This window comes from Oryctolagus cuniculus, chromosome 10 (assembly GCF_964237555.1).
Source record: "Oryctolagus cuniculus chromosome 10, mOryCun1.1, whole genome shotgun sequence".
In the NCBI taxonomy this organism is placed as follows: Eukaryota; Metazoa; Chordata; class Mammalia; order Lagomorpha; family Leporidae; genus Oryctolagus; species Oryctolagus cuniculus.
In genome coordinates, this window is record NC_091441.1 from 69,365,356 (window position 1) to 69,391,299 (window position 25,944).

The 25,944-nt window shown below is 40.7% G+C and overlaps 1 protein-coding gene across 7 annotated transcripts in view; it reads right to left on the bottom strand.

The window, feature by feature from the left end:
- SPIRE1 (spire type actin nucleation factor 1) overlaps positions 1 to 25,944 on the bottom strand; it is a 200,979-nt gene that overhangs the window by 53,890 nt on the left and 121,145 nt on the right. For all 7 annotated transcript variants that reach the window (XR_007921864.2, XR_011379447.1, XM_017343990.3 and 4 more), the window contains 2 exons: positions 19,822 to 19,899; positions 15,314 to 15,478 (listed from right to left, as the gene is read on the bottom strand). Coding sequence is in view for 5 of the 7 variants with exons in the window: in XM_017343990.3 (XP_017199479.1) it covers positions 15,314 to 15,478; positions 19,822 to 19,899 (243 nt within the window). In the remaining 2 variants the exon portion in view is untranslated. The remainder of the gene's footprint in view (positions 1 to 15,313; positions 15,479 to 19,821; positions 19,900 to 25,944) is intronic.

Genomic DNA, 25,944 nt, shown 5'->3' on the forward strand with positions numbered 1-25,944 from the left:
GAAAAGAAAAATGCACGTAAGACATAAAAAATACTGCATAGTGCTTTCTACGTTCTAAGCACTTCTTAGTACTCTGCATTCTAGCACTTTAAAAATATTATCTCACTTGATACATGCTGCAGCCTTGAGGAATAAGAAATGAGAAAGTGAGAAATGCAAGACACACAGAGGTGAATCATCATGACCAAAACCACATGGTTAAGTGACAGAACCAAGGCTCTGAAACACTGTATATTTTGCCTAAAACAAACAAACAAAAAAAACCAAACCCACAAACATTAAAACGATGTATAATCTTACTGGCAAAGAAATGAAAAATCAAATGAGGACATTTTCATTTTCACCCATAGAATTGGTAGATGAAGTCAGAGTATTATACATTATCAGTGAAGAACAAGGAAAAGCCATTACTATCTACCCTTTAAAAAGTCTCCCCTGCAATCACACAAACCTTTTGTATTCAGCTGCTACTGGTCACCATTATGTGTGTGCAATCCAGTTATACTGCTGCAGGAAGTGATTAATTTCATTGCTAATATTGCATTTATTTACTCACATTATTGTTGATGGACATTTGTGTTATGTTTATATTATTGCTATTGGAAATAATGCTGATATATATGTGTATATATATATATGTTTTATTTATTTACTTAAAAGGCAGTTACAGAGAGAAAGAGGTATCTTCAAGCCATTGGGTCACTCCCCAAACAGCCGCAATGCTCAGGGATAGGCAAGGCTGAAGCCAGGAATTTCCTCTAGGTCTCCCATGCTGCTCTTCCCAGGCCATTAGCATGGAGCTAGATCAGAAGTAAAGCAGCAGGGACTTGAACTGGCACCCATATGGGATGTCAGCTTTGCAGGCAGTGGCTTTATCTATTACGTCACAATGCTGGCCCCGGTATACATTTTTTTCACGCTTTTTGGTACAAGTAAGTTTACCCATTCTTTGCCTACCTCAAGTTGACGAAGACTTAAAAAATTTTTAAATTTATTATCCATTTTCATATTTTTTGAAAGGTAAAGAGACAAAAAAATCTTCTATCTAGAGGTTTACTTCCCAAATGTCTGCAACAGCTAGGGCTGGACCAGGTTGAGTCAGGAGCGTGGAACTCGACTTGAGTCTCTCATATGTGTGCAAGGGAGCCAAGTACTTGAGCCATCATGGGCTGCTTCCCAGGGTGCGAATTAGCAGAAAGCTGTAACTGGAAACAGGAGCCAGCACTGGAACACAGACACTCCAACATGGGATGTGAGCAGCCCTATTGGCGTCTCAACTGCTTTATCAAATGTTCACCCCCATGAAGCTATTCCATATTACTTTTTTCTGAAATTTTATTGTTTTATACTCAAATTTAGATCTAAACCCATGTATGATTGATTTTTCCTTATGTACATGGTATGAGCAAAGAGTCAAGATGCATTTTTTTCCATATAAGACATATGTGGAATTGACCATAAGCCATTTATTTGATCAATCTTCCTCCATGCTTAACTGTGTCACCTTTGTCACTAATTAACACAGAAGTGTGGGCATAGTTCTTTTTTTTGACAGGCAGAGTGGACAGTGAGAGAGAGAGACAGAGTCCTGCTGCTGCTTCTATGTAGATGTCCTTGGACCAATATTATACTATTGTAATTTATATGGCTATACAGTAAGTCTGAATAACTAGTGATGCAATTCTTTCAACTATGTTCTATCTATCTATTTATTTATTTATTTATTTTTTGACATGCAGAGTTAGACAGTGTGAGAGAGAGATAGAGAGAAAGGTCTTCCTTCCGTTGGTTCACCCCCAAATGGCCACCACGGCCGGCGCGCTGCGCTGATCCAAAGCCAGGAGCCAGGTGCTTCCTCCCGGTCTCCCATGCGGGTGCAGGGCCCAAGCACTTGGGCCATCCTCCACTGCCTTCCTGGGCCACAGCAGAGAGCTGGACTGGAAGAGGAGCAACCGGGACAGAATCCGGTGCCCCAACCAGGTCTAGAACCTGGGGTGCTGGCGCCGCAGGGAGGATTAGCCTAGTGAGCCACAGCGCCGGCCTCAACTATGTTCTTTTTAAATTGTTGTGGTTATTTGTGCTCTTCACATGCCCATATACATCATAGAATTAGTCAGTTTACACACACACACACGCCCTGCCAGGTATTTTATTGGACAAGCAATAAATTTATAAACAGACTTGAGGAGAACTGACAACTGCAGTACTGAGTCTTTTAATCTGTTAACACAGGGGATCACATCATTTATTTAAGTCTTTGTTAATCCTAACAATTTATATTGTGTGGGTCTGGCATAAGGATAGACATATAGATGAATGAAACAGAATTCAGAGTCCAAAAATAAATCCATCCATCCATGTTCAACTGACTTAAAAAAAAAAAAAGGGCCAAGACCATTAAATAGGAAAGAAAAAATGTTTTCAACAAATTTTACTGGGATAACTGGGTATCAATATGCAAAAGAATGGTATTTGAACCTTACTTCGCACCAAACACATAAATTAACTAAAACATAGATCAAGGACATAAATTTAAGAGCTGAAACTATAAAAGTCTTCCAAGAGAACATAGAAGTAAGTCTTCATGAGCTGATTTGGTAACAGATTCTTAGATATAACACCAGAGACACAAACAACAGGTGAAAAAATAAGTAGGTTGGACTTAAAATTAAAACCTTTCATGCATCAAAAGATACGATCTAGAGAGCAAAAGGACAACCTACTTAATGGGAGAAAATATTTGCAAACTATATATCTGTCAAGTTTGAGCATCCAGAACATAAAGACTTTTTATAACTTAGTGAAAATTAAATAACCCTATTAAAAATAGGAACAAAATCTGAATAGACATTTTTCTAAAGAAGATTTACAAATGGCACACAAGCCCATGTAAACATTCATGACACTATTAGTTACCAAACTCAAATAAAAACCACAATGATATGCCACATTTTATTACCTACTAGGGGAGCCATAATTAAAACTAAAAATGGACAAAACCAAAAATGTCAGAAATGATGTGGAGAACCTGAAACCCTCCTGAAATCCTGTTGGTAGGAATAATAAATGCACCAACTGCTGTGGAAAACAATTTGGTGGCTTTTCAATAGCAAACATAAAATTATCACATGATCCAGACATTCCACTCCCAGATATGTACCCCGAAAGAACTGAGAACAAGTATTCAAACAAAAACTTGTATACAACTTTCACAACAGCACTATTCATAATAGTAAAATGATGGAAAGTCTCCAAATGTCTATCAAGTAAACAAGTAGTCAAAATATACTATATTCATTCAATGAGTATCACACAGTCATAAAAAGAATGAAGTACTCCTACATACTACCATATGGATACACCTCAGACACACTATGCTAAGTGAAAGAAGCCACACAGAAAAGTTCACATGTTGCATGATTCTAATGATAAGAAATCTGAGCATGGGTAAAGTCCATAAAGACAGAAAGCAAATGAATGGTTGTCAGGGGCTGAAGGGAGGGGAAAATTAGAGTAACTCTTCGTGAGTACAGGGCTTTTTTATTGGATGATACAATTATTTTATAACTAGACAGAGGTGGAGGTTTTACAAACCTGTAGATACCGAAAGTGTCATTGAACTGAAATGACAATTATGTCTATGAATTTCAATTTAAAAATAATAAAAAAGAATCAGTCTTATTTTATTAAAAGCTTTTTATATGCCACAGGGGAAAATAATTATTCATGCTTTCAAATTCTTTCCAACCTGTATACACAGCTGACTGTCATGCTATTATAAATCATTATTTGTATTTCCCTAAGCCTTACTTGGGTGCTTATAAAATTTATAGATTTGTGGCCAGTGCCATGGCTCAACTGGTTATCCTCCGCCTGTGGCGCCAGCACTCCGGGTTCTAGTCCCAGTTGCTCCTCTTCCAGTCTAGCTCTCTGCTGTGGCCCAGGAGGGCAGCGGAGGATGGCCCAAGTGCTTGGGTCCCTGCACCTGCACGGGGGACTGGGAGGAAGCTCCTGGCTTCAGATCAGCACAGCGCCGGCTGTAGAGGCCATTAGGGGAGTGAACCAACGGAAGGAAGACCTTCCTGTCTGTCTCTCTGTCTAACTCTGCCTGTTAAAATATTTTTTTTTATAGATTTCTAGATACCAGCTGAGACCTGTTACATTGGCATTTATAAATGGAATCTATCCAAAGTAATTCTTAGTATCAGACATGTTGACTACTAATTAGCACAGTTATTTTCTCTGATTAAAAATGTAAAGATTTGGGGACAGTGCTGTGACATAGTGGGTAAAGCCGCTGTTGGGATGCCAGCATCTCATATGGGCCCAGTTTGAGTCCTGTCTACTCCACTTCCCTTCCAGCTCCCTGCTAATGTGCCTGAGAAGGGCAGCGAAAGATGGCCCAAGGGCTTCGGCCCCTGCACACACCTGGGAGACGGGGATAAAGCTCATGGCTTTGTCTCATCCAGCCCTGGCCACGGTGGCCATTTGGTGAGTGAGCCAGCAGGCAGAAGATCTCTCTCTCTCTCTGTCTCTCCCTTTATCTATAACTCTGCCTTTCAAATAAATAAGTCTTAAAACACAAAAATGGGGCCAGTTTTGTGGTGTGCTGGTTGGGGCTGCTACAGGCATCCCATGTGGGCCCAGTTCTAGTCCCAGCTGCCCCACCAAGACCCAGCTCCCTTCTGGTAGTCTGGGAAAAGCAGCGGAAGATGGCCCACGTGTTTGGGCCCCTGGTATCCACGTGGGAGACCTGGAAGAAGCTCTTGGCTCCTGGCTTCGGACTAGCACAGTGCCGGCTCCTGTGGCTCTCTGTTGGGTAGGCAAGCAGATGAAAGATCTGATCTCTCCCTCTGTCTCTCCCTCTCTTTCTCTGTGACTCTGATTTTCAAATAAAATATATATATATATATATATATTTTAAAAATAAAGATTCAGCAACATCATGGATAATAGATAAAAGATATTAATAACAGAAATGCTAATGTTGTATTAAGGCTTATTATTTTTATTTTTTTTTTGACAGGCAGAGTGGACAGTGAGAGAGTGAGAGAGAGACAGAGAGAAAGGTCTTCCTTTGCCGTTGGTTCACCCTCCAATGGCCTACGTGGCTGGCGCACCGTGCTGATCCGAAGGCAGGAGCCAGGTGCTTCTCCTGGTCTCCCATGGGGTGCAGGGCCCAAGCACTTGGGCCATCCTCCACTGCACTCCCGGGCCACAGCAGAGAGCTGGCCTGGAAGAGGGGCAACCGGGACAGAATCCGGTGCCCCGACCAGACCAGACCCCGGTGTGCTGGTGCTGCAGGCGGAGGATTAGCATATTGAGCCGCAGCGTCGGCCGTATTAAGGCTTATTTTAATCACTGATATGAATGTTTAATAATTCCTTCTGGATGACATAGAAAATCACCTGATATTAATGTTAAGTGCTTACCTAATTACAGAAGGTGACATTTTAATAAGCAATTTTTAAAAAGATGATATTATCCAGAATTGGCAAAAGGAATTATCTTGCAATGTTGGCAATTGTGTAAACTGGTAAAAGCCTTCTTTGACAGAAAGTTGAAAAAGTATGCACAAAAATTTTTTTGTTTGTAAAGATATTTCTCTTTTAGGGGCTGGTGCCGTGGCTCACTTGGTTATCCTTTGCCTGCGGCACTGGCATCCCATATAGGCGCCGGGTTCTAGTCCTGGTTGTTCCTTTTCCAGTCCAGCTCTCAGCTGTGCCTTGGGAAGGCAGTGGAAGATGGCCCAAGTGCTTGGGTCCCTGGACCCGCATGGGAGACCAGGAGGAAGCACCTGGCTCCTGGCTTCGGATCAGCGCAGCGCGCCAGCCGTAGCGCCATTTGGGGGGTGAACCAACGGAAGGAAGACCTTCCTCTCTGTCTCTCTAACTCTGCCTGTCAAAAAATAAAATAAAAAAAGATATTTCCTTTTAATTCAAATGTTTATTTTATTTGAAAGGCAGAGCAAGAAAGAGACAGAGAGACTAAGAGAGAAATGAATCTCCCAAATGGTGGTTCACTGCCTCCAAATGCTTACTATAGCCAGGCCCAAAGTCAGGAGCTCAGAACTCCATCTGGGTCTCCCACATGGGTGACAGGGCATCCAAACACTTGAGTTATAATTTTCTGCATTCCAGGTTGCATTATAAGGAAGCTGGATCAGAAGTGGAAGAGTTGGGCCTTGAATTGGTTCTCTAGGACCCATCCTGGACTCAAGCACACCAAATGGCAGCTTAACTTGTTGTACCACAACACTCACACTGTAAACGTGTTAATGTTTTACATGTCCATTATCTCCAATCCATTCTGCTAACCAACAGAAATTTAAACCAAAGAGATGCTTGGGAAAAATATTTTTATTTCAATGCTCGTCACAACACCAATGAAAACTGGAAGCACCAAAATATCTATTAATAGAGGCAGAAAATTAAGTTGTGGCATACACGCAAACACAAACACATACATACACAAAGAAATATTGTTGCATCATTTTAAAATAGACCATCTACATTCATTCTTACAGGGTGAAATGGGCTGTAAAACACTATATATAAAATCGTATCTCGGGGCTGGCACTGTGGTATAGTGAGTAAAGCCACTGCCTGCGATGAGGGCATCCCATATGGGTACTGGTTTCCGTCCTAGCTCCTCCAAGTGCTTGGGCCCCTGCACCCACGTGGGAGACCTGGAAGAAGTTCCTGACCCCTGGCTTCAGTCTGGACCAGCCCCTGCCACTGCAGCCATTTGGGGAGTGAACCAGCAGATGGAAGATCTTTTTTTCTTCCTCTCTGTGACTTTCAAATAAATACAAATGAAAATTGTTTTAAGATTTATTTATTTTGAAAGTCAGAGTTACAAAGAGAGAGAAAGAAGGAAAGGGAGAGACAGAGAGATCTTATCCGCTAGCTCACTCCCCAAATGGCTGCAATGGCTAGGGCTACGTCAGGCCAAAGCCAGGAGCCAGGAGCCAGGAGCTTCTCTGGGTCTCCCACATGGGTGTAGGGGCCCAAGAACTTGGGCCATCTTCCATTGCTTTCTCAGGTGCATTAGCAGGAGCTAGATCGTAAGTGCAGCAACTGGGACTTGAATTGGCAGCCATATGGGATGCTGGCACTGAGGATAGCAGCCTAACCCATTACGCCACAGCACTGGCCCCCAAAATAATTATAAAAAAACCTGTATCTATCATAAGGTATCTACCAACCTATCTATAAATTAATGAACAAATAAGAAGAACAGTCCAGGTGGAAGATTTTTTAGGAAAATTTTGCTTTTATTCATGAGCTTTTTTAAAATTGTTAAACTTCTTATTCAGTGAAGCATTAAACCTTTTAATTGTAATGTAATTTTTAAAAAAGAGATTTATTTATTTATTTGAAAGTCAGAGTTACATGGAGAGAGAAGGAGAGGCAGAGAGAAGAGAGAGAGGTCTTCCATCTGCTGGCTCACTCTCCAATTGGCTGAAACAGCTGGATTTGTGCCAATCCGAAGCCAGGAGCCAGGAGCCAGGAACCTCTTCCAGTCTCCCACGCGGCGGCAGGGGCCGAAGGACTTGGGCCATCTTCTAATGCTTTCTCAGGCCATAGCAGAGAGCTGGATTGGAAGTGGAGCAGCCAGACTCAAACGGGTGCCCATATGGGATGTTGGCACTGTAGACAGTGGCTTTACCCACTACACCACAGCGTCGGCCCCTTTTTTTTTTTTTTTTGAAAATTTATTTACTTATTTATTTATTTGAAATGCAGAATTAGAGAGAGAGAAGGAGAGGCAGATCTTCCATCCAGTGGTTCATTCCCCAAATGGCTGCAATGGCTGGGACTGGCCCGGCCAAAGCCAGGAGCCAGGAGCTTCATTTGGTTCTCCCATGTGGGTGAAGTGCCCAAGCACCTGGGCCATCTTCCTCTGCTTTCCCAGGTGCATTAGCAGGGAGCTAGATGGGAAGTGGAGCAGCGGGACTTGAACCATATGGGATGCCAGCTTTGCATGAGGCAGCTTAACCAGCAATGCCTTGATATTGGCCCCCTCATTCATGCCTTTTCTACAATGAGCATGTAAATAAAACAAATGTGCTTTACAGATAGTGTAGGCAAAAGCATACTTTTTGCTTCCAACACATAAACCTGATAACCTCATCACTCTAAGGCATACCCTTATTGTTCCAACCATTCATTCCCTGCATATAAGATCACTGAATAGAGATCTACCTTCATGAGGTGTTGACATTCCTGAGATGCATTTCTTTATGTATTTTTCAAGCATGGCACTAACCTTCTAAGACACAAGCTCCTCTTAGTTTTGCATAGCATTCCAACTGCTTGGCAGTGGTGAGCTACACTTCCCCAGAATACAGATGGCTGTGAAGGGAGCAGAGCCAGTAGCCAGCACACTACATATTTCATTCCTGCCATATACAGGGCAATACTTCACTCAATTTATAGAAGTTTGATGAAAAGATCCCCATGAACTTTGCTGGAAAACTTTGATGCCTTTGCTTATCCTCTTGACCTAAATACATACAAATGTATAATATCATGAATCCCTGAACACCGTTTGTAACTTCTCGTGAATCTGTAATTGCTTTAAAATAAAAAGCTAAAAAACAACATAAAATGAATGTAAATGTCTACTGAAAATAATAGTAACTGATTTCTACAAGCTACACATAACCTTTTGACCTACATATGAAAAAGAGAATTGGCAAACAATCCCATTAAAAAATGAGCAAAGCATCTAAACAGACATTTTTCCAAAGAAGATAAACAAATGACCAATAAGCACATGAAGAGAAATCACCATGACAGTCATTATGGGTGTAAATAAAAACTATAGTGAGATACTTCACACCTATACTGATAGCTATAAAAAAGTAAGGAAAGTAAATATTGGTAAGATGTGGAGAAACCGGAACCTTCATGAATTACTTATCTTGGAGGTAAGTTTGGTGGTTCTTCATGAAGCTAGAATAGAGTTAGAGTTACCATAAAACCCAGATATATCACTTCACTTCTGAACATATGTTCCCAAAACTCAAAAGGAAGGACTCAAACAGTTACATATATATTACTACTCACAGCAATATTATTCACAATAGGCAACCCAAGTATCCATCAACAGATGAATGGATAAAGAAAATCAACCTCTCTCTCTCTGTCTCTCTCACACACACACACACCCACACCCACACCCACACACCATGGAGTATTATTCAGCCATAAAAAATGAGGTACTGAAACCTGCTGCAACATGGCCAAACCCTAAAAACTAGTGAAATAAGCCATAGATCCAAAGATAAATTTAATATAATTCCATTTATATCAAACACTTAGCACAGGCACATTTACAGAGAGCACAAAGTAGATGAGAGGTTTCCAGGGGTTGGAAGGTAGTAGTGGTGGTGACTGAGGAGCTATTGCTTAATAGTTACAGAGCTGCTGCTGGAGGTGATTTAAAGTTTCAGGTGTAGATATTAACGATGGTTCCCAACACTAATAAAGAATTAATGCCACTGGATTGTACACTTAATAATGATTAAATGGCAATTTGCACAAAAAGAAAAATTAGAAGAGAAGGCAAGTGAAAGCATGATAAATGCCTGATATCAAGATAAGTGATTCCACTTGGCAATGAGATAAGGGAAAGAAGAAGCCAGAGCTGAGAATTAAAAATCATTACAATGACTTGAATTTGATTCTTGTACCTACAAGAAACACTTATTAATGATATTATTTAAGGATGGTTTGTTTGTCTGGACATCGTTTATAATCATGGGTGAGGCCAACACAAATGGAAGCAGATGAGTAAGAATTCATGGGAACAGCAAGCCCTCCAGGTTAGCACATAGAGTAATTAAGGTGTCAGGTTTGGGGCTGGCGCTGTGGCGTAGCAGATGAAGCTGCCGCCTGCAGTGCCAACATCCCAAATGGGTGCTGGTTCGAGACCTGGCTGCTCCACTTCCAATCCAGCTCTCTGCTATGGCCTGGGAAAGCAGTGGAGGATGGCCCAGGTCCTTGGGCTCCTGGCTTCTGGCTTTGGATCGGCACAGCTCTGACCGTTGCAGGTAATTGGGGAGTGAACCAGCAGATGGAAGACCTCTCTCTCTCTCTCTCTCTCTCTCTGTGTGTGTGTGTGTGTGTATAAAAAACTCTGACTTTCAAATAAATAAATAAATCTTTAAAAAAAAAGTGTCAGGTTTGGAAATTAAGACTAAATCATGAGTTGGAAATAAGGATGCCTAGGGTCCTAAATAGTCTAAGGAGTTTTAGGTTTCTATTTGAAGGACAGCGGAAAAACACTGAAAATTTCTGATTTGGCATAATTCTATAAAGGCTGGGACTGAAAAAGATTAATCCAGCAGCCACGTAATTATTGGGAGTGTGGAAGGACTCCGAATAGAAACAGGGAGAAAATACAGATGCAAAAAGAGATTAGCGGCAAGAGGAAAAGGGAAGATATGTGTGCACAGTTACAGAAAAAGGTGCCTACAAGTGGTTGTGCCTGGGTTTTGTGATAACAGATGACTCCTATCCTACACCATTTTTTTTTTTTTTTTGCATTTGCACTAAATCTTTTTTTTTTTTTTTTTTTTTAAGTTAAGTTGTCTTGGGACCAGCATTCTGGAGCAGCAGGTTAAGCTGCAGCCTGTAATGCCAGCATCCCATACCAGAGTGCAAGTTCAAGTCCCAGATGCACTGCTTCTGATCCAGCTTCCTGCTAAGGCACTTGGGAAGGCAATAGAAGATGGCCCAAGTACTTGGGCCCCTGACATCCATGTGGGAGATCAGGATGGAGTTCCAGCTCCTGGCTTCAGCCTGCCCCAGTCTGGCTGTTGCAGTCATTTGGGGAGTGACTCAGCATAGTGAGTCACTGTGTGGCATAGTGAGTAAAGCCATTGCCTGCAGTGCCAGCATCCTTATGGGTGCCAGTTGGAATCCCAGCTGTTCCACTTCTGACCCAGCTCTCCGATATGGTCTGGGAAGGCAGTAGAATATGGCCCAAGTCTTTGGGCCCCTGCACCTGTGTGGGAGACCTGGAAGAGGCTCCAGGTTCCTGGCTTTGGATCAGCCCAGCTCTGGCCGTTGTGACCATTTGTGGAGTGATGCAGCAGATGGAAGACCTATTTCTCTCTCTTTCTGCCTCTGCCTCTGTAACTCTGCCTTTCCAATAAATAAATAAATCTTAAAAATAGTATTTCAACATTTATTAAAAAATAAATTATCTCAACTACTTTTATAATGTGGAAAAATCAATTTTCCTAAAAGGTGTCAAGTAAATTATTTTATTTACTGTAATATATCTGAGTGAATGAAAGTCATTTTGAAGAAAGAGAGAAAGGAAAGCATGATCTCAAACTGATGGTAAATGACTGTGGCTCAGGTAGGCTACAGATGATGACCTTCAAGGGGCAGAGAAAGACCAGTGAGCTCAGTTCACAGACCACTGAGCAGTTGGATCTGGGTTGAGAAACCCTGCCAGCGAGGTACAGCAGAACGTTTGAAATTTACAAAATGTAGAGACAGTCTAGAACTGATGTTACACAGACTTTGAAAGCTCTGATCTAGATATGATAAACAAACTCATGAACTTGTAAGGAAGAAAACACAGAGCAGGACAGGACTCTAGAAAAGCCAATTCTACACTTGTGTTTAGGGCATGACAGAAGATGAAGAAGAGTGGCGTGTTGTCTTCCAGAAGGAGACATGGGAAGGTGATGACACAGAGCCGTCCTCTCTCTCCTGCAGGTCCTGCCATGGATCCCTAGCTTCTACGTCTCCACTTTCTCCTTTCCATCAATTGTTTCCAAATTAAGTCCTTTCATATCATCAAAAGAAATACAAGAATCTTTTTTAACCTCATGTGTCCTTCCAGACACTGTCCTTTTATCTCCTTTTAAACTTAAAAGACATACTCACTGTTTCCACTTCCTCACCTCCCACCCTACAATTTGTTTTTATCCTCTCTTCAACTTAACAAATCCTTCTGTGTTGCTAAATCTGTTAACCATTTCACAGGGCTTCTCTGACCTTTCTGAAACACTGCCTGCCCTTCACAGCTGTGACTCCACTTCCCTGCTCTCTCTGGTTGTAACTTGCCAGTGGTTATTCTACCTCCTTCCTCTCTGCTCATCCTTAAATGCTGAGCCTTCTCAGGTTCTGTCCCGATTCATCTTTTCTTCTTACCTTGCCGGATTCACTTTCAAACACTCCGTTCTGTATTCTAATTACGGTGAATTTTTGTGTGTGTATGAAATCTCATTGTTTCTTGGCCTTCGAGTACTTTTTTTTTTAACCCCTTTCACAGTCTTACATGATCAGTGTCTCCTAACATATTGAAAACTTTGAAAGAACAAGGACTGTATTATGCCCTTCCAGAGCAGAATATAGCCTGGCACTTGAGCAGTGCTTAATACATTGCTTTTAAGTTAATACAAACAGCTGGCACATATTTTAAAATATGTAAATGCAAAAAGTGCAGATTTAAAAAATTAAAGAGTATTTTCTTTCAAACTGGTCAACTCCAAAAGACACCCAGTTTGTACAAAGATGTGAAGAAATGGGTAAAGGTATTCCATTGTAAATAATAAGCATCTCAACGTTTCTGAGGACAACTGGGCAATATGTACATGGTGCACAGCATAGGCTCTGTGGTCAGAACAAGAAGCAAATTTGCCTGAGTTGTAACTCAACTGCACTCAGAAAGTTACAATTGGGCATCTGTAAATTTCAATTTCCTCACCCATAAAGTAAATCAATAAGATATTTAGTTGAAATATTATAAACCCATTAAAATTAACAAGCAGCTCAAAAAACTTTTACAACTACTTAAGTCAATTTGTTATAGAACCAAGAGATGTATTTGATAAGAATCTTCTACATAAAAAAGATTAAATTTTCTCAAAAGTGTGTGCATGTGTAATTAATTCATCTCACAACTACTTAATGAGCATAGTTTTCAGTATTTGGCTCTATGCTAGGCATATGATCTAGTCACAGGAGACAGGGTAAAGACTGTTAAGTCCCTGTCTGGCAGGGGAGGCAAGGCCAGCTGGTGCCACACAGGCAGAGGTTGAGAGGAGCCTTCTCAAATGAAGGGGAGTCACATGCCTGCACCCAGGGAGGGGAACAGCAGGAAGAGATCAGGGCGCTAAGGGGGAGAAGGGAAGAGTGCAAGGAGTTAAGGCCTGAGGGGTAATCAGGACCTGCCCACGCAGGCTTCTTGGGCCAATGTAAGGATGTGGAGTCTACTCTTAGGAGTGATGTAGGGCCAGTGGAAAGTTCTGAACAGAGCTATGACAGTACCACATATTCATTTAAAAGGCCAACACTAACTATTTTTGGGAAATACAGATTGAAGATGTGTAAGAACAAATGCAGGAAGACCATTTGGAGGCAAGGGATGTGTATGTACGCATACTTAAATTTCTTCGAAAAATTCTGTTTATCTGAGAAGCACAGAAAGAAAAACAGAGCTCCAATCCACTATTTCACTCCCCAAATGTCCACAACCAGCCAGGCTGAAGCCAGGAGCCAGAAATTCGATCTGTCTTCCCTATGGGTGGTAGAGACTCAAATACATGAGTAATCATCTGCTGCCTCCTAGGGTGTGCATTTAAGCAGGAAAAGTTGGAATCTGGAGTGGAGTCAGAACTCAAACCCAGGCACTCCATTATAGGACAGCTGAGGTCTTAACTGTTAAGACTAAATGCCTGTCCCAAGATACATATGCTTATTTGTTTGAGAAGCACGGTGACAGAGAAAGAGAGATGGAGGGAGAGACAGAAAAGAGAGATCTTCCACCTGCTTGTTTACTCCTTAATGCCTGCAGTAACCAGGGCTGGACCAGGCCAAAGCCAGGACCTAAGAACTCCTTCTGAGTCGCCCATGCACTTGGGCCATCTTTGGCTGCCCTCCTAACGCACATTATCAGGGAATAGGGTTGGAAGTGGAGCAGCTAGGACTTAAAGTGGCACTCTGACATGGGATGCTGGCACTGTAAGAAGCAGCTTAAGTCTCTAGGCTACAATGCTGGCCCTTAGCTATTCCACTTCTAAGCTTAATTCAAGGATTTCACTCTGGCTATTCACACATATTTATATAACAGTATATACAAAAGAGGCTGCTTATAACTGGATATAAAGTGATAAGTCTAATAAACTCTGGTACACTCATAAGTTAGAAAAGATGCAGCCATTTAGAAGTGATATTGATATATAATTACATGGGAAAAAACCATAATATATATTTTAAAATTTATTTTAGTGAGTTGCTGTAGCACAGTGGGTTAAAGCCATGGCCTGCAGTGCCAGCATCCCATAGGGGTGCCAGTTCAAGTCCCAGCTGTTCCACTTCGGATCCAGATCCCTGCTAGTGTGCGTAGGAGAACAGTGGAAGATGACCCAAATCCTTAGGCCCCTGCACCCACATGGGAGACCCAGAGGAAGCTCCTAGCCCCTGGCTTTGGTCTAGCCCAGCCTGGTCATTCTGGCCATTTAGGGAGTGAACCAGGGATGAAAGATCTATCTCTCTTTCTCTCTCTGTAGCTCTTTCAAATAAATAAATAAATCTTTAAAAATTTTTTATTTTGTTTATTGGAAAGGCAGAGAGAGCAAGAGCAAGAGCAAGAGACAGAGATCTTTCATTTGCTGGTTCACTCCTCAAATGCTGCACTAGCCAGGGTAGGCCAGGCCAAAACCAAGAACCAGGAACTCCATTTGGGTATCCCATATGGGGCTCAGGGACTCAGAGTAGACACTGTGATAAGGAATTTTGGCATCCTAAACTATGTTTTAAATATTGTGTCAAATACCTGTCCCACTTCGCATTTTCTATAATGACCAAGTATTACTTTAACCAGAAGAAGAGATAAATTTTTTTTATTATTATTATTTTTTTGACAGGCAGAGTGGACAGTGAGAGAGAGAGAGAGAGACAGAGAGAAAGGTCTTCCTTTTGCCGTTGGTTCACCCTCCAATGGTCGCCGTGGCCGGCGCACCGCGCTGATCCGAAGGCAGGAGCCAGGTACTTATCCTGATCTCCCATGGGGTGCAGGGCCCAAGTACTTGGGCCATCCTCCACTGCACTCCCTGGCCACAGCAGAGAGCTGGCCTGGAAGAGGGGCAACTGGGACAGAATCTGGCGCCCCGACAGGGACTAGAACCCGGTGTGCCAGCACCGCAAGGCGGAGGATTAGCCTAGTGAGCCACGGTGCAGGCGAAGAAATAATTTTTAAAATTTAATATTGACACCAGCTTCAACAAATAAGATTATGGAAGAATAACCACTTGTGTCCATTAATAGTTTTGTTTGTTACTTACCATCACTTTTCGCAAAGTGTATCTTTTGCATCGAATGTCATCCATTAGCATTTCATAAGGGGTGAGCTGATATTCAATGGGCAAAGGATTGTACTGTCGCTCCTGAACCTTCTTAAGTTTTACCCCATTCCGTAAATCCCTCATCACCTGTACCCAGAAACGTGCCTGAAAGAACAAGGGTGGAAAGACATCATGAATAAATTTACTAACTTCATCTAAATAGCTATAGCCATACACAATAAATGATGAGCTTGAATTACAAAATACTGAGTACAGGGCCCCCGGCGCTGTGGCTCAGTGGGTTAACGCCCTGGCCTGAAGTGCCGGCATCCCATATGGGCGCCGGTTCGAGACCCAGCTGCTCCACTTTCAATCCAGCTCTCTGCTATGGCCTGGGAAAGCAGTGGTGTATGACTCAAGTCCTTGGGCCCCTGCACCTACATGGGAGACCCAGAGGAAGTTCCTGGTTCCTGGCTTTGGATCAGTGCAGCTCTGGCCATTGCAGCCATCTGGGAAGTGAACCATTGGATGGAAGACCTCTCTCTCTCTGCCTCTCCTCTCTCTGTGTAACTCTGACTTTCAAATAAATAAATAAATATTTTTTAAAAAACACTGAGTAAACCGAATAGAAACTATCTTAAAATTAGATTTTAGGACACTTAAGTGGCGGATAGAAAACCAAGAAAGAATTCACAGGCTATAACTATTGAGGCACAGGGTTTAAAACCTAGCTTTACCACGAGGTAAGGGCAGGTTAGTGAACCTCATTTTAATGTGTCCATTCTTTTTTTTTTTAAAGATTTATTTTTTATTTAAAAATCAGAATGACAGAAAAAGAGGGAGACAAAGAGGAAGTTTCCCTTCATTGGTTCACTCCCCAAATGGTTGTCAAGGCCAGGGCTGGTCCAGGCCAAAGTCAGGCCCCAGGAACTCCATCCACGTCTTCTACATGGGTAACAGAGGCCCAAGTACTTGGACCATCATCTGCTACTTCCAACGTGCATTAGCAGGAAGCTGAGTAGGAAGCAGAGAAGCTGGAACTCATATTGGCACTTTGACATGAGATGCCAGTGTTGGAAGCAGTGGCTTAACCCATCATGCAACAATGTCAGCCCCATTTTTTTAACCTTTATTTATTTTCATCTTGAAAGGCAGAGTGACAAAGCAGAGAGATCTTCCATCCACTGATTCACTTCCCAAATGCTTACAACAGTCAGGCAGAAGACACGAGTCCAGAACTCAATTCAGGTCTCCTTGTGAGTAGCAGGGGCTCAAACACTTAAGCCATCATCTTCTGACTCCCAGGATGCATTTAGCAGGAAGCTGGATCAGAAGCGGATGAGCCAGGACTCAAACTGGCAGTCCAATATGAGCTACCAGCATCCCAAGCAGTGGCTTAACCTGCTGTCCCCCAAGGCTCACCCCAAGGGCAGTTCTTCATACTTCCCTTCCCTGCGTCTCCACTCTATGATGTGATTTTGCTCTCTAAAGAGGAGTCTATTTCACTCCCTCTGACATTGAGTCTGGCAACAAGATTTACCTGGCTGCTAGAATAGTCGTTGGTGTGATGAGACCAAAGGCTTCAAAAGCAATAGGCTAGTCCCTTGTGTTTCTATTATTATCCTGAGAACCTCAAGCCTAGACTGACCTATGTTGGGTGGAGCTGGCACAGGTGATCTGCCAACTTCCAAACTAGATAAGGGCACTTGCTTTGTGATTTGTGACTCTGTAGATATGCAGCATTATTGTGGCCACAGCTGACTGATACTTCACATCCCGCTTCACCTTACAGAGCACCAGTTTCCTCATCATAAATAGTTGAGAAGATTAGAATTGGTCTACAGCGTTGCACACACAGAAAATGCTCAGAAATGACAATTTTATGTATTGATAAACTTTATTCTTATGTCATTATCTTTGCAGATGTTACTTAGTCACAGTTTTCTTATTCACAAATAAGTTGCCTATCTTTAAGAGCTCTGAGAATAAAATGAGATTTATATGAGAGATTTGAGATGAAACATAAATGTATATTATTATTCTGTCCATAACCTAAGGTGTCAGTTTCTACTTCAATGACAAGCCAATCAATATAATATTTAACTGAAATACTACTTAAAACTAACAAATGACTCAAACAGCTATTTTAAGTATATTTATTATAAAACCAAGTACTATATTTCATAAGAATCTTTATAGAAAATAACTGATTAAATTTCTCAAAAAACATCAATAAAAATTTGTGAACAAAAAAAATGCATTCCAGTTCTCATTGTCTAGGTCCAAAAAGGACTGCAGTATATTCATTAAAATGCCTTCTAAAAATATTCATATTTTAAAGATTCTTGGATTCTTCCATTAAAGGTGTTCTAATATAATATCCCTCCATATCTGTTTTTCTCTTTCGGGGATGCTCTTGTCCCAACTTTGCCACCTCCCTTACTCATTCCTTTAACGTTCAGTTGCAATATATCGTTTTAAAAAGTCCTACTTTCTTGACCTTCTCAGTCTTTAGAAAAACCTGATACATAAAACTCTGAACTCACAAAACATATAAATTGAGGACAATCACATTAGAGGCTTCTGTTATAATTTTTGGATTCAAATAGATTTTTAAAAATATCTAGTTCTCTGTGTATTACTGTTTCATAAAAATCTAACATATTACTTTTCAGAAAATCTAACAAATTAATTTTCATTATGATTGCTATATAAAATAACATGTAACTTTCACAGACGTATTCCCAGAGATTTTTTTCATTTACTCCTTAGTCCACCAAAGAGATTCTGAGATATCTGGATTTTGCCACTAAAGACCTTCTAAATTGCTTCTCGGCCTTTTAGGTAACATCAACTGTAGTAACTGTTCTTATCAGTTTAAATACCTTCTAATTCTCCTTCATTCTGCCTTCTTTTCATTCTAATGTTTATAGGTAGTTCACTTTATTAGTCTTACAAGGAAGAAGTTGGAGACCTATGCAAATGTAACTCCTTCTGGAATTGGTACATCTTCAGTGATTAATTTTCAAATGAAGAAATTAAATTTTTATTTCATGTTTTTACTACCTATTTGCTAACTTCTGAACACCTAGAGCTATGTAGCTGGCTTGAATGACCAGGAAAATTTATTTTGAAAAGCTTATTAGCTAAGGTAAAATATACCTAGAACAACACTATTAGAATATTCTCCTATACAAAAAGAAATTGTTAATCTTATTCTTAAATGATAATTGATACTAGCTTTTAGGACAATATAGTCAACTTGGTTTTTAACTTTACTCTGAAAGGTTACTAAATACTATTTGTACTATCTCCATAAAGGAATCTATCGATAAATTAGGAATATTGAAAACAAGAAACAACACAAATGATCACCAACAAATTAATGAACAAATGGTGATGCATTCATACAACAGAATACTGCTCATCAATAAAAAGAAAAAAACACTATTACACAGGTAACAACATAGATGACATTTAAAAACAATTACACTGAATGAAAGAAACTCAACTGGAAACAGGACATACTATATTATTACATTTATGTAAAATCCGAGAAAATGCAAACTGATCTTGGAATTTGTGAGGAGGGAGGGACTTGAAGAAGATTAAGGGTATGAGGAAATTTGGGGAGGTGACAGCTCATTGTTTTGATTGTAGTAATGGTTTCATGAGTACACATATAAATGTGTCAAAACTTATCAAAGTGTACACCCTCAACATGAACAGCTTATTGTATGTCCAATGGACCTCAATAAAGTTGTTACAAAACAATGTGGCAAACAGTTAAAAGCTAATATGGCCAAAAGTGGCCCATTCGTACTCCCATATCTGCATCCATTCCTGTATTCCCTCATTTAATAATGCCATTATTTATCCTGTATCCTTACCTAATATGTGCTTTCCTGATACCTAGACATATCCCACCTAACACTTCCTGTCCCCATGGCTGCCACGCCTACCAAGTTTTCTCTGAGGGCATAGATGCTTGGTGTCACTGGGATTTAGTATCATGGCTGAAAAACAACAGACATCCAAAGTGTGTCATATGTATACCCTGTACTCATCTTTCTCATAAATTTCTATCTTGTTCTACACTGAGTTTTATGAGGGTACAGACCCCAGAGAGTTAATTCTGTATCACAAGGGCCCTAATCCAGTTAACTGTTCATTGGGTAAATTAGTATATAGTTAGATGCAGACCCAATCCTGAAAACAGCTTAAATTTTGATTTGCACATAAGAATTATGTTAAGGTATTGATATAATTAGAAAAGCTAATATTTAAAAATACCCAAATTCCCAGCAACACTAGGGTTCATTCAAATAAAAGCAGAAATCTTTTAAAAATAAGGAACACATATTTCCTCAAGTAAAATCCTAAGCATTCAAATTCACCTATCAATTTATACTACAGTTCTTAATAAGCAGCATCTTGAAAAACAAAATGTTTCATCTATTTCTTGGACACTAAGCAGCTCAGAAAGCAAATCCAGCCACCTTACTTACCCAGTCAGCATTTTTCAGTTCCTCCAGGTCTGTGCTAGACTCATCACTCTTTTCCATTTCCTGAATCTTCTTAAGATTCTACCAGTTAAAATAGAGAGAACAGGCATAAACATTTCATTAAGCTACCTTCTCAAATTAAAATTCATGACAGATACCTTCAGGGAAAATATATACACAAGTATCATTGAAGGAAACGTATACACAGAATCTTTTTGCAAATTTTAAAGTACATTAAAATGAATACCATCTTATGGAGGGATGCACTAAGATTACTAACTCTAATTTCCTTCTAGGCTTTGTGGTTAAATCTTCAGTCACAATACTAATTCACTGCTTTTAAGTTATAGTGATAGTTCACTCTCCCTCAACCCCATGTTCAATCCATCATTAAATCTCATGGCTATTACTTCCTCTATTTTTTTAAACTTAATTAAGTCCTCTATTTTCATCTCCACTGCAAATCCCTGACTGCAAACATCACCATTTGCCTGGGTTTCTGAAAGCCATCTCTGGCCTGGATGCCCTCCTTTCCTCACTCCACACCATTCTCTTGCTGCTTACTTCTCTCGTTTTAGAGATCAAGTTTAAGAGTCACTAGCTATTTAGAGAATCCTAAGTTAAGCTCTCCTATTATAAAATTTTATAGCACACATTCATTTCCTATATAGTACTTACAAACATAGTAATTTTAAACTTATTTGTGCCTTCTCTCTAGAGTTCATGATACAGAATTCCATCTTTAGAAGATAACATAAGCACCAGCACTTCTGAACGCTTGCTATGTGTCTATCAAGTAATTTCATGAATACATTTCAAATGACAAAATGTCTTTTAAATTGCATCAATTCAACATTTGCAACTTAAAAAAATTATGTGTGTATATATGTATATTTATATATTTAAAAAGCAGAAAGACAGAGAGGGAGAGACAGGGGGAGAAACGAACTCCCCTATCCACTGGTTCATTCCCCAAATGCTCACAATGGTTGGGGTTGGAACCCAGGCTGGAGCTAGGAGCTAGAAACTCTATCCAGAAATGAATCTTAGGGGCCAGTGCTGTGGTGCAGCAAGTTAATGCCCTGGCCTGAAACGCCGGCATTCCATATGGGCACCGGTTCGAGACCCAGCTGCTCCACTTCCGATCCAGCTCTCTGCTATAGCCTGGAAAAGCAGTGAAGATGGTCCAAGTCCTTGGGCCCCTGCACACGCATGGGAGACCTGGAGGAAGCTCCTGGCTCCTGACTTCAGATCGGTGCAGCTCCGGCCATTGTAGCCATCTGGGGAGTGAAATAGCGGATGGAAGACCTCTCTCTCTCTCCTCTCTCTGTGTAACTCTGACTTTCAAATAAATAAATAAATCTTAAAAAAAATGAATCTTAATGAAGAATGGGATGGGAGTGGGGATGGGAGGGCAGGTATGGGGGGAAGAACCACTATATTCCAAAAACTGTACCTATGAAATTTATATTTATTAAATAAAAGCTTTCTAGAGAAGAGAAGAGAAGAGAAGAGAAGAGAAGAGAAGAGAAGAGAAGAGAAGAGAAGAGAAGAGAAGAGAAGAGAAGAGAAGAGAAGAGAAGAGAAGAGAAGAGAAGAGAAGAGAAGAGAAGAGAAGAGAAGAGAAGAGAAGAGAAGAGAAGAGAAGAGAAGAGAACTCTATCCAGACTCAACTCCCATGCTGGTGAAATGGACCCAACTACTCAGGCCATCACTTGCTACTACCTCTAAGGATCTGCATTTTGCAGGGAGCTGGAATTGGGAGCCAGAGCTGGAAATCAAACCCAGTACTCCAGTACGGAATGTGGGCATCTTAACCACAAGGACAAATGCCCATCCCAAATTCACATATCAATTCTGTATTATGGTATACCATTACTACTCTGAAACATTTCTGAACTATTTATTTTTAGCTTCTCAAAATCTAGTATTAACCATCTGCAAAATGAGGATCATACCACACCACCTGTTGTTTTGTACTTAGTAGCATAAAGGCTGGGGATGGCATTGTGGCACAGTGGGTTAAGCCACTACCTGCGGTGCCAACATCCTACATGAGCTCTACTCCTGGCTGCTCCACTTCCAATCTAGTTCCCTGCAAAGCAGCGGAAGATGGTACAAGTGTACAGGCCCCTGCTACTCACAGGACAGAACCAAAGGAGTTCAAGACTCCTGACTTTGGCCTGGCCCAGCCCCGGCCACTGCAGCCACTTGGGGAGTGAACCACCAAATGGGAGATTGATCTATTTATCTATCTCTTCCTTTCAAATAAAATAAATCTTTAAAAATATATAAAGGAGTATTCTGTATACAGAAAGAATAAAATTACTGTGAACAGTTGAAGAAAAAGTAGTATAAATAATGCATTATCTTTCCTGCCCAGGAAAGAAATTATAAATAAGAAGCACTTCTGGTTGTTTCAGAATGTGTTTACATAGTTATTTTAAAAAGAAAAGTCCACTTTCCTGCTTGATACAATATCATGAGACACTTCTACTTCCCAGTTATATGGTTTTATTTAAGTAGCCCTCTTTGGGCCTTCTGTTCATCCCTAGAAGGAAAATATCACCACCTACCTCACAATGATGTGACTATTAAAGGAATAATGTAGTAAACTATTACAACACTGCTTGGTACAGAACAGGATGGTTCTCAGGATAATTCCCTCTATCTCTCAGGGTAACTCCCTTAACCTTTCCTTTTAATTTATTACAGTATAATAAATCACAATACATTATCCCACACTACGTATCAGACCTAAAGTATCATCAGTTCAATGTAGCAGAAGCTTGTGTTGACCACTCTGGGAAAAAGCAACTCCAGAAACATACATCTCTCCATTCTCCTCTACGCTATTCCTAACCCTGCTCCTCATTTCTCACCCAGAACCTGGCATTTTCCAAAGCTCCTGGCTGTTGGTTTTGCCTGTGGTCATGGCAGCTAACAAGCACTAAGCTATAAGCAACCATCACTCATCCCAACCACACTCACCTCATCTGAGAAACTGGGGCTCATAAAGAAAGCTAAATAACACGGCTGGGGTGTCCCTGAGGCGAAGGGTGGCCCAGGCTCTTTCTGGAGAGGGCAGGGTGTACAAAAGGGGCAGCAGGCAACGAGAAGGGCAGTCCTGGAGGCAAGGGAAGCTTCCTGAAGCCTGCCCCCAGGGGCAAGAAAACAGCCAGATGAAGTTCACTTTGTGGTTTCTAACGTGAACATTTGTGAATACTTGTTCATTCTTGATATTATATATGCAAAGAGAATAGAATTTATAACAGGTCTTTGCAGAAAATGGATACTTACTAACTGGCATGACATTACACCAAAATCTGAGTAGTAATCTAAATTTATTACTAAACTAGATTTCACCATTTTCTATCTTTAAAGATGTGCCAGATTGGTATATATAATATTTCCGATATTCAAAAATCTCTTTTACTAAGAATTTATTAGGTATCATTTAAAAAAAACTCTGATGATTTAAAGATGTAGTTTTTGACTCAAGTCCACAATTTTGTAAAAATATAAATATAAAAATATATAATAAAAATATATAAATATAATAAAAGGTTTATTTATTTATTTGAAAGTCAGAGTTACACAGAGAGAGAATTCCACCAGCTGTTTTACTCCCAACATGGCCACAACAGCCAGGGCTGAACCAGGCTAAAGCCGGGAGCTTCGTCAGGGTCTCCCATGTACCAGGGGCCCTAATACTTGGGTCATCCTCTGCTGCTTTTCCCAGGCCATCAGCAGGGACCTGGATCGGAAGTGGATCAGCTGGGACATGAACTGATGCCCATATGGGATGCCGGCATCACAGGCAGTGGCTTTATTTGCTATGTCACAACACTGGCCCCCAAGTCCACCATCTATCTTCATGAAATATCAAAATCACAAAGCAGGAGTAGGGATTTGGCCTAGAAGTTAAGATATCCCCATCCCACAACAGAGCACCTGAGCTGAAATCTAGTTCTGCTCCGGATTTGAGCTCCCTGCTAATGCAGCCTTGGGAGGCAGAGGTGATAGCTCAAGCCATTGGGTTCTTGTCATTTTGGTGGGAGACCTGGATGGTATTTCCAGCTCTTGGCCCAGCCCTGGCTGTGGCAGACATTTGAGGAGTGAACCAGTGGTAGCATTCTCTTTCTGTCTGCCTCTGTCTCTCTCTTTTTTTAAAAAAAGATTTATTTATTTACTTAAAAGGCAGAGTTATAGAAAGGCAGAGGCAGAGAGAGGTCTTCCACCCACTGGTTCATTCTCCAAATGGCCACAATGGCCAGAGCTGAGCAAATCAGAAGCCAGGAGCCAGGAGCTTCTTCTGAGTCTCCCACTTGGGTGCAGGGGCCCAAGGACTTGGGCCATCTTCTACTGCTTTCCCAGGCCATAGCAGAGAGCTGGATTGGAAGTGGAGCAGCCAGGACTTGAACCAGTACCCATAGGGGATGCTAGCACTGCAGGCAGCAGCTTTATCTGCTATGCCACAGCGCTGTCTCTTGAAGAAAAAAGAAAAACCAGAGCTGAGTGAGGAGGAAAAAAGGAGAGACACAGGTGTTTATTTTGTTCTGTTATTGGACTCTATCCAAAAAAGACTTAATAATTTACCATATATTTTTCTACTGACTACCAAAATCTTCCTTCTAGCTTTTATAGTGAAAATGGGGAGAAAAGAGATTCCAGGATGTGAACTATCTCTGGGCATCCTGGGACCCTGGGACCCTGGGACCCCGTCCAGCAGGTTCAGCCATGCACAGCAGCAGCACTCTCCATGCGCAGGACAGCTGAGAATAAATGCTTCATCTCCACCTAGCTCTTCCCATTCCAACCTGAGGGCACCTGCACTGGTTGCTCCCTCTTTCTAGAATGTCTTACCTCAGATATTCAAGAGCAAATTCCCTCACATCTCTCACATTCTTGCTCAAATGTCTTCTCAATAATGCCAACCCTAACTAAATTCTAAGCTCCATCCTCAGCCACTAGGAATCCCCCCAAGTCTATTTCATTTTCCAAAGCTCATCCTGTTCTTTTAACAGTCTGTATGATTTACTTGTATGTTTACTGTCTGTCTCCCCTGCCACCCAGTAAGCTTTATGAGAAGCAATTTTCATGTATTCTGATTTTTGACAAAATTCTTTAATCTCCAGAACAATGCCTTGCACATAGTAGGGGTTTGGTAAATTCTGTTCAGTAAATGAATTAAGACATGAACTGCTATAATAGCTCTTAAGTCAACTTCAATGCGAGGGGAAATTATTCAGAGGAATATCTATCTTCCCTAAATTCTGAATCCAAGCCCTATCTTTCATTATGTACAAAAATCAACTCAAAATGTTTTAAAGATCTAAACATTGAGAGCTTAAACTTTGTTTGGAACCAAGAATGGAGAAAAAACTTTAGGACATTGGAATGGGCAAGTATTTTCTAGGCTAGATCCCAAGAGCACATGAAATAACAGCAAAAATGAAGTTGTTTCTACAAAGGACATAATCAACAGAATGAAGAAACAACCTACTGAATGGAAGAAAGTGTGTGAAAGCAAACATCTGAGAAGGAATTAATACCCAGAATATAGAAGAAACTCAAGCAACTCAATAGCAAAACAAAACAAAAACAAGTAATTCAACTTAAAAACAGATAGAAGACCTACACAGACATTTCTCAAAGAAAGACATACAAATGGTAAACAGGTTCATAAAAAAATGCTCAGCATCACTAATCATTAGGGAAATGTAAATCAAGACCACAGTGAACTATCACCTCACTCCAGTAAGATTGGATATTATAAAAAAGACAAAAGGTAACAAGTGATGGTGAAGATGTGGAGAAAGGGGAACCCTTGCACAGCGTTGGTGGAAACATAAATTAGTTTAACCATTGCGGAAAATGGTACGGAGTTTCCTCAAAAAACTAAAACTAAAACTACCATATTATCTAGCAATCCCATTCTTGGGTATATAATCAAAAGAAATGAAATCCATCTGTCAAAGAGACATCTGCAATCCCATTTTTATTGTAGCACTATTCATGATAGCCAAGAAATAGATAAACATAAGTGTCTGTCCATCCACAGTTGAATGGATAAAGAAAATATACATAAATATAAACATATGGAATATTACACAGCCATAAAAA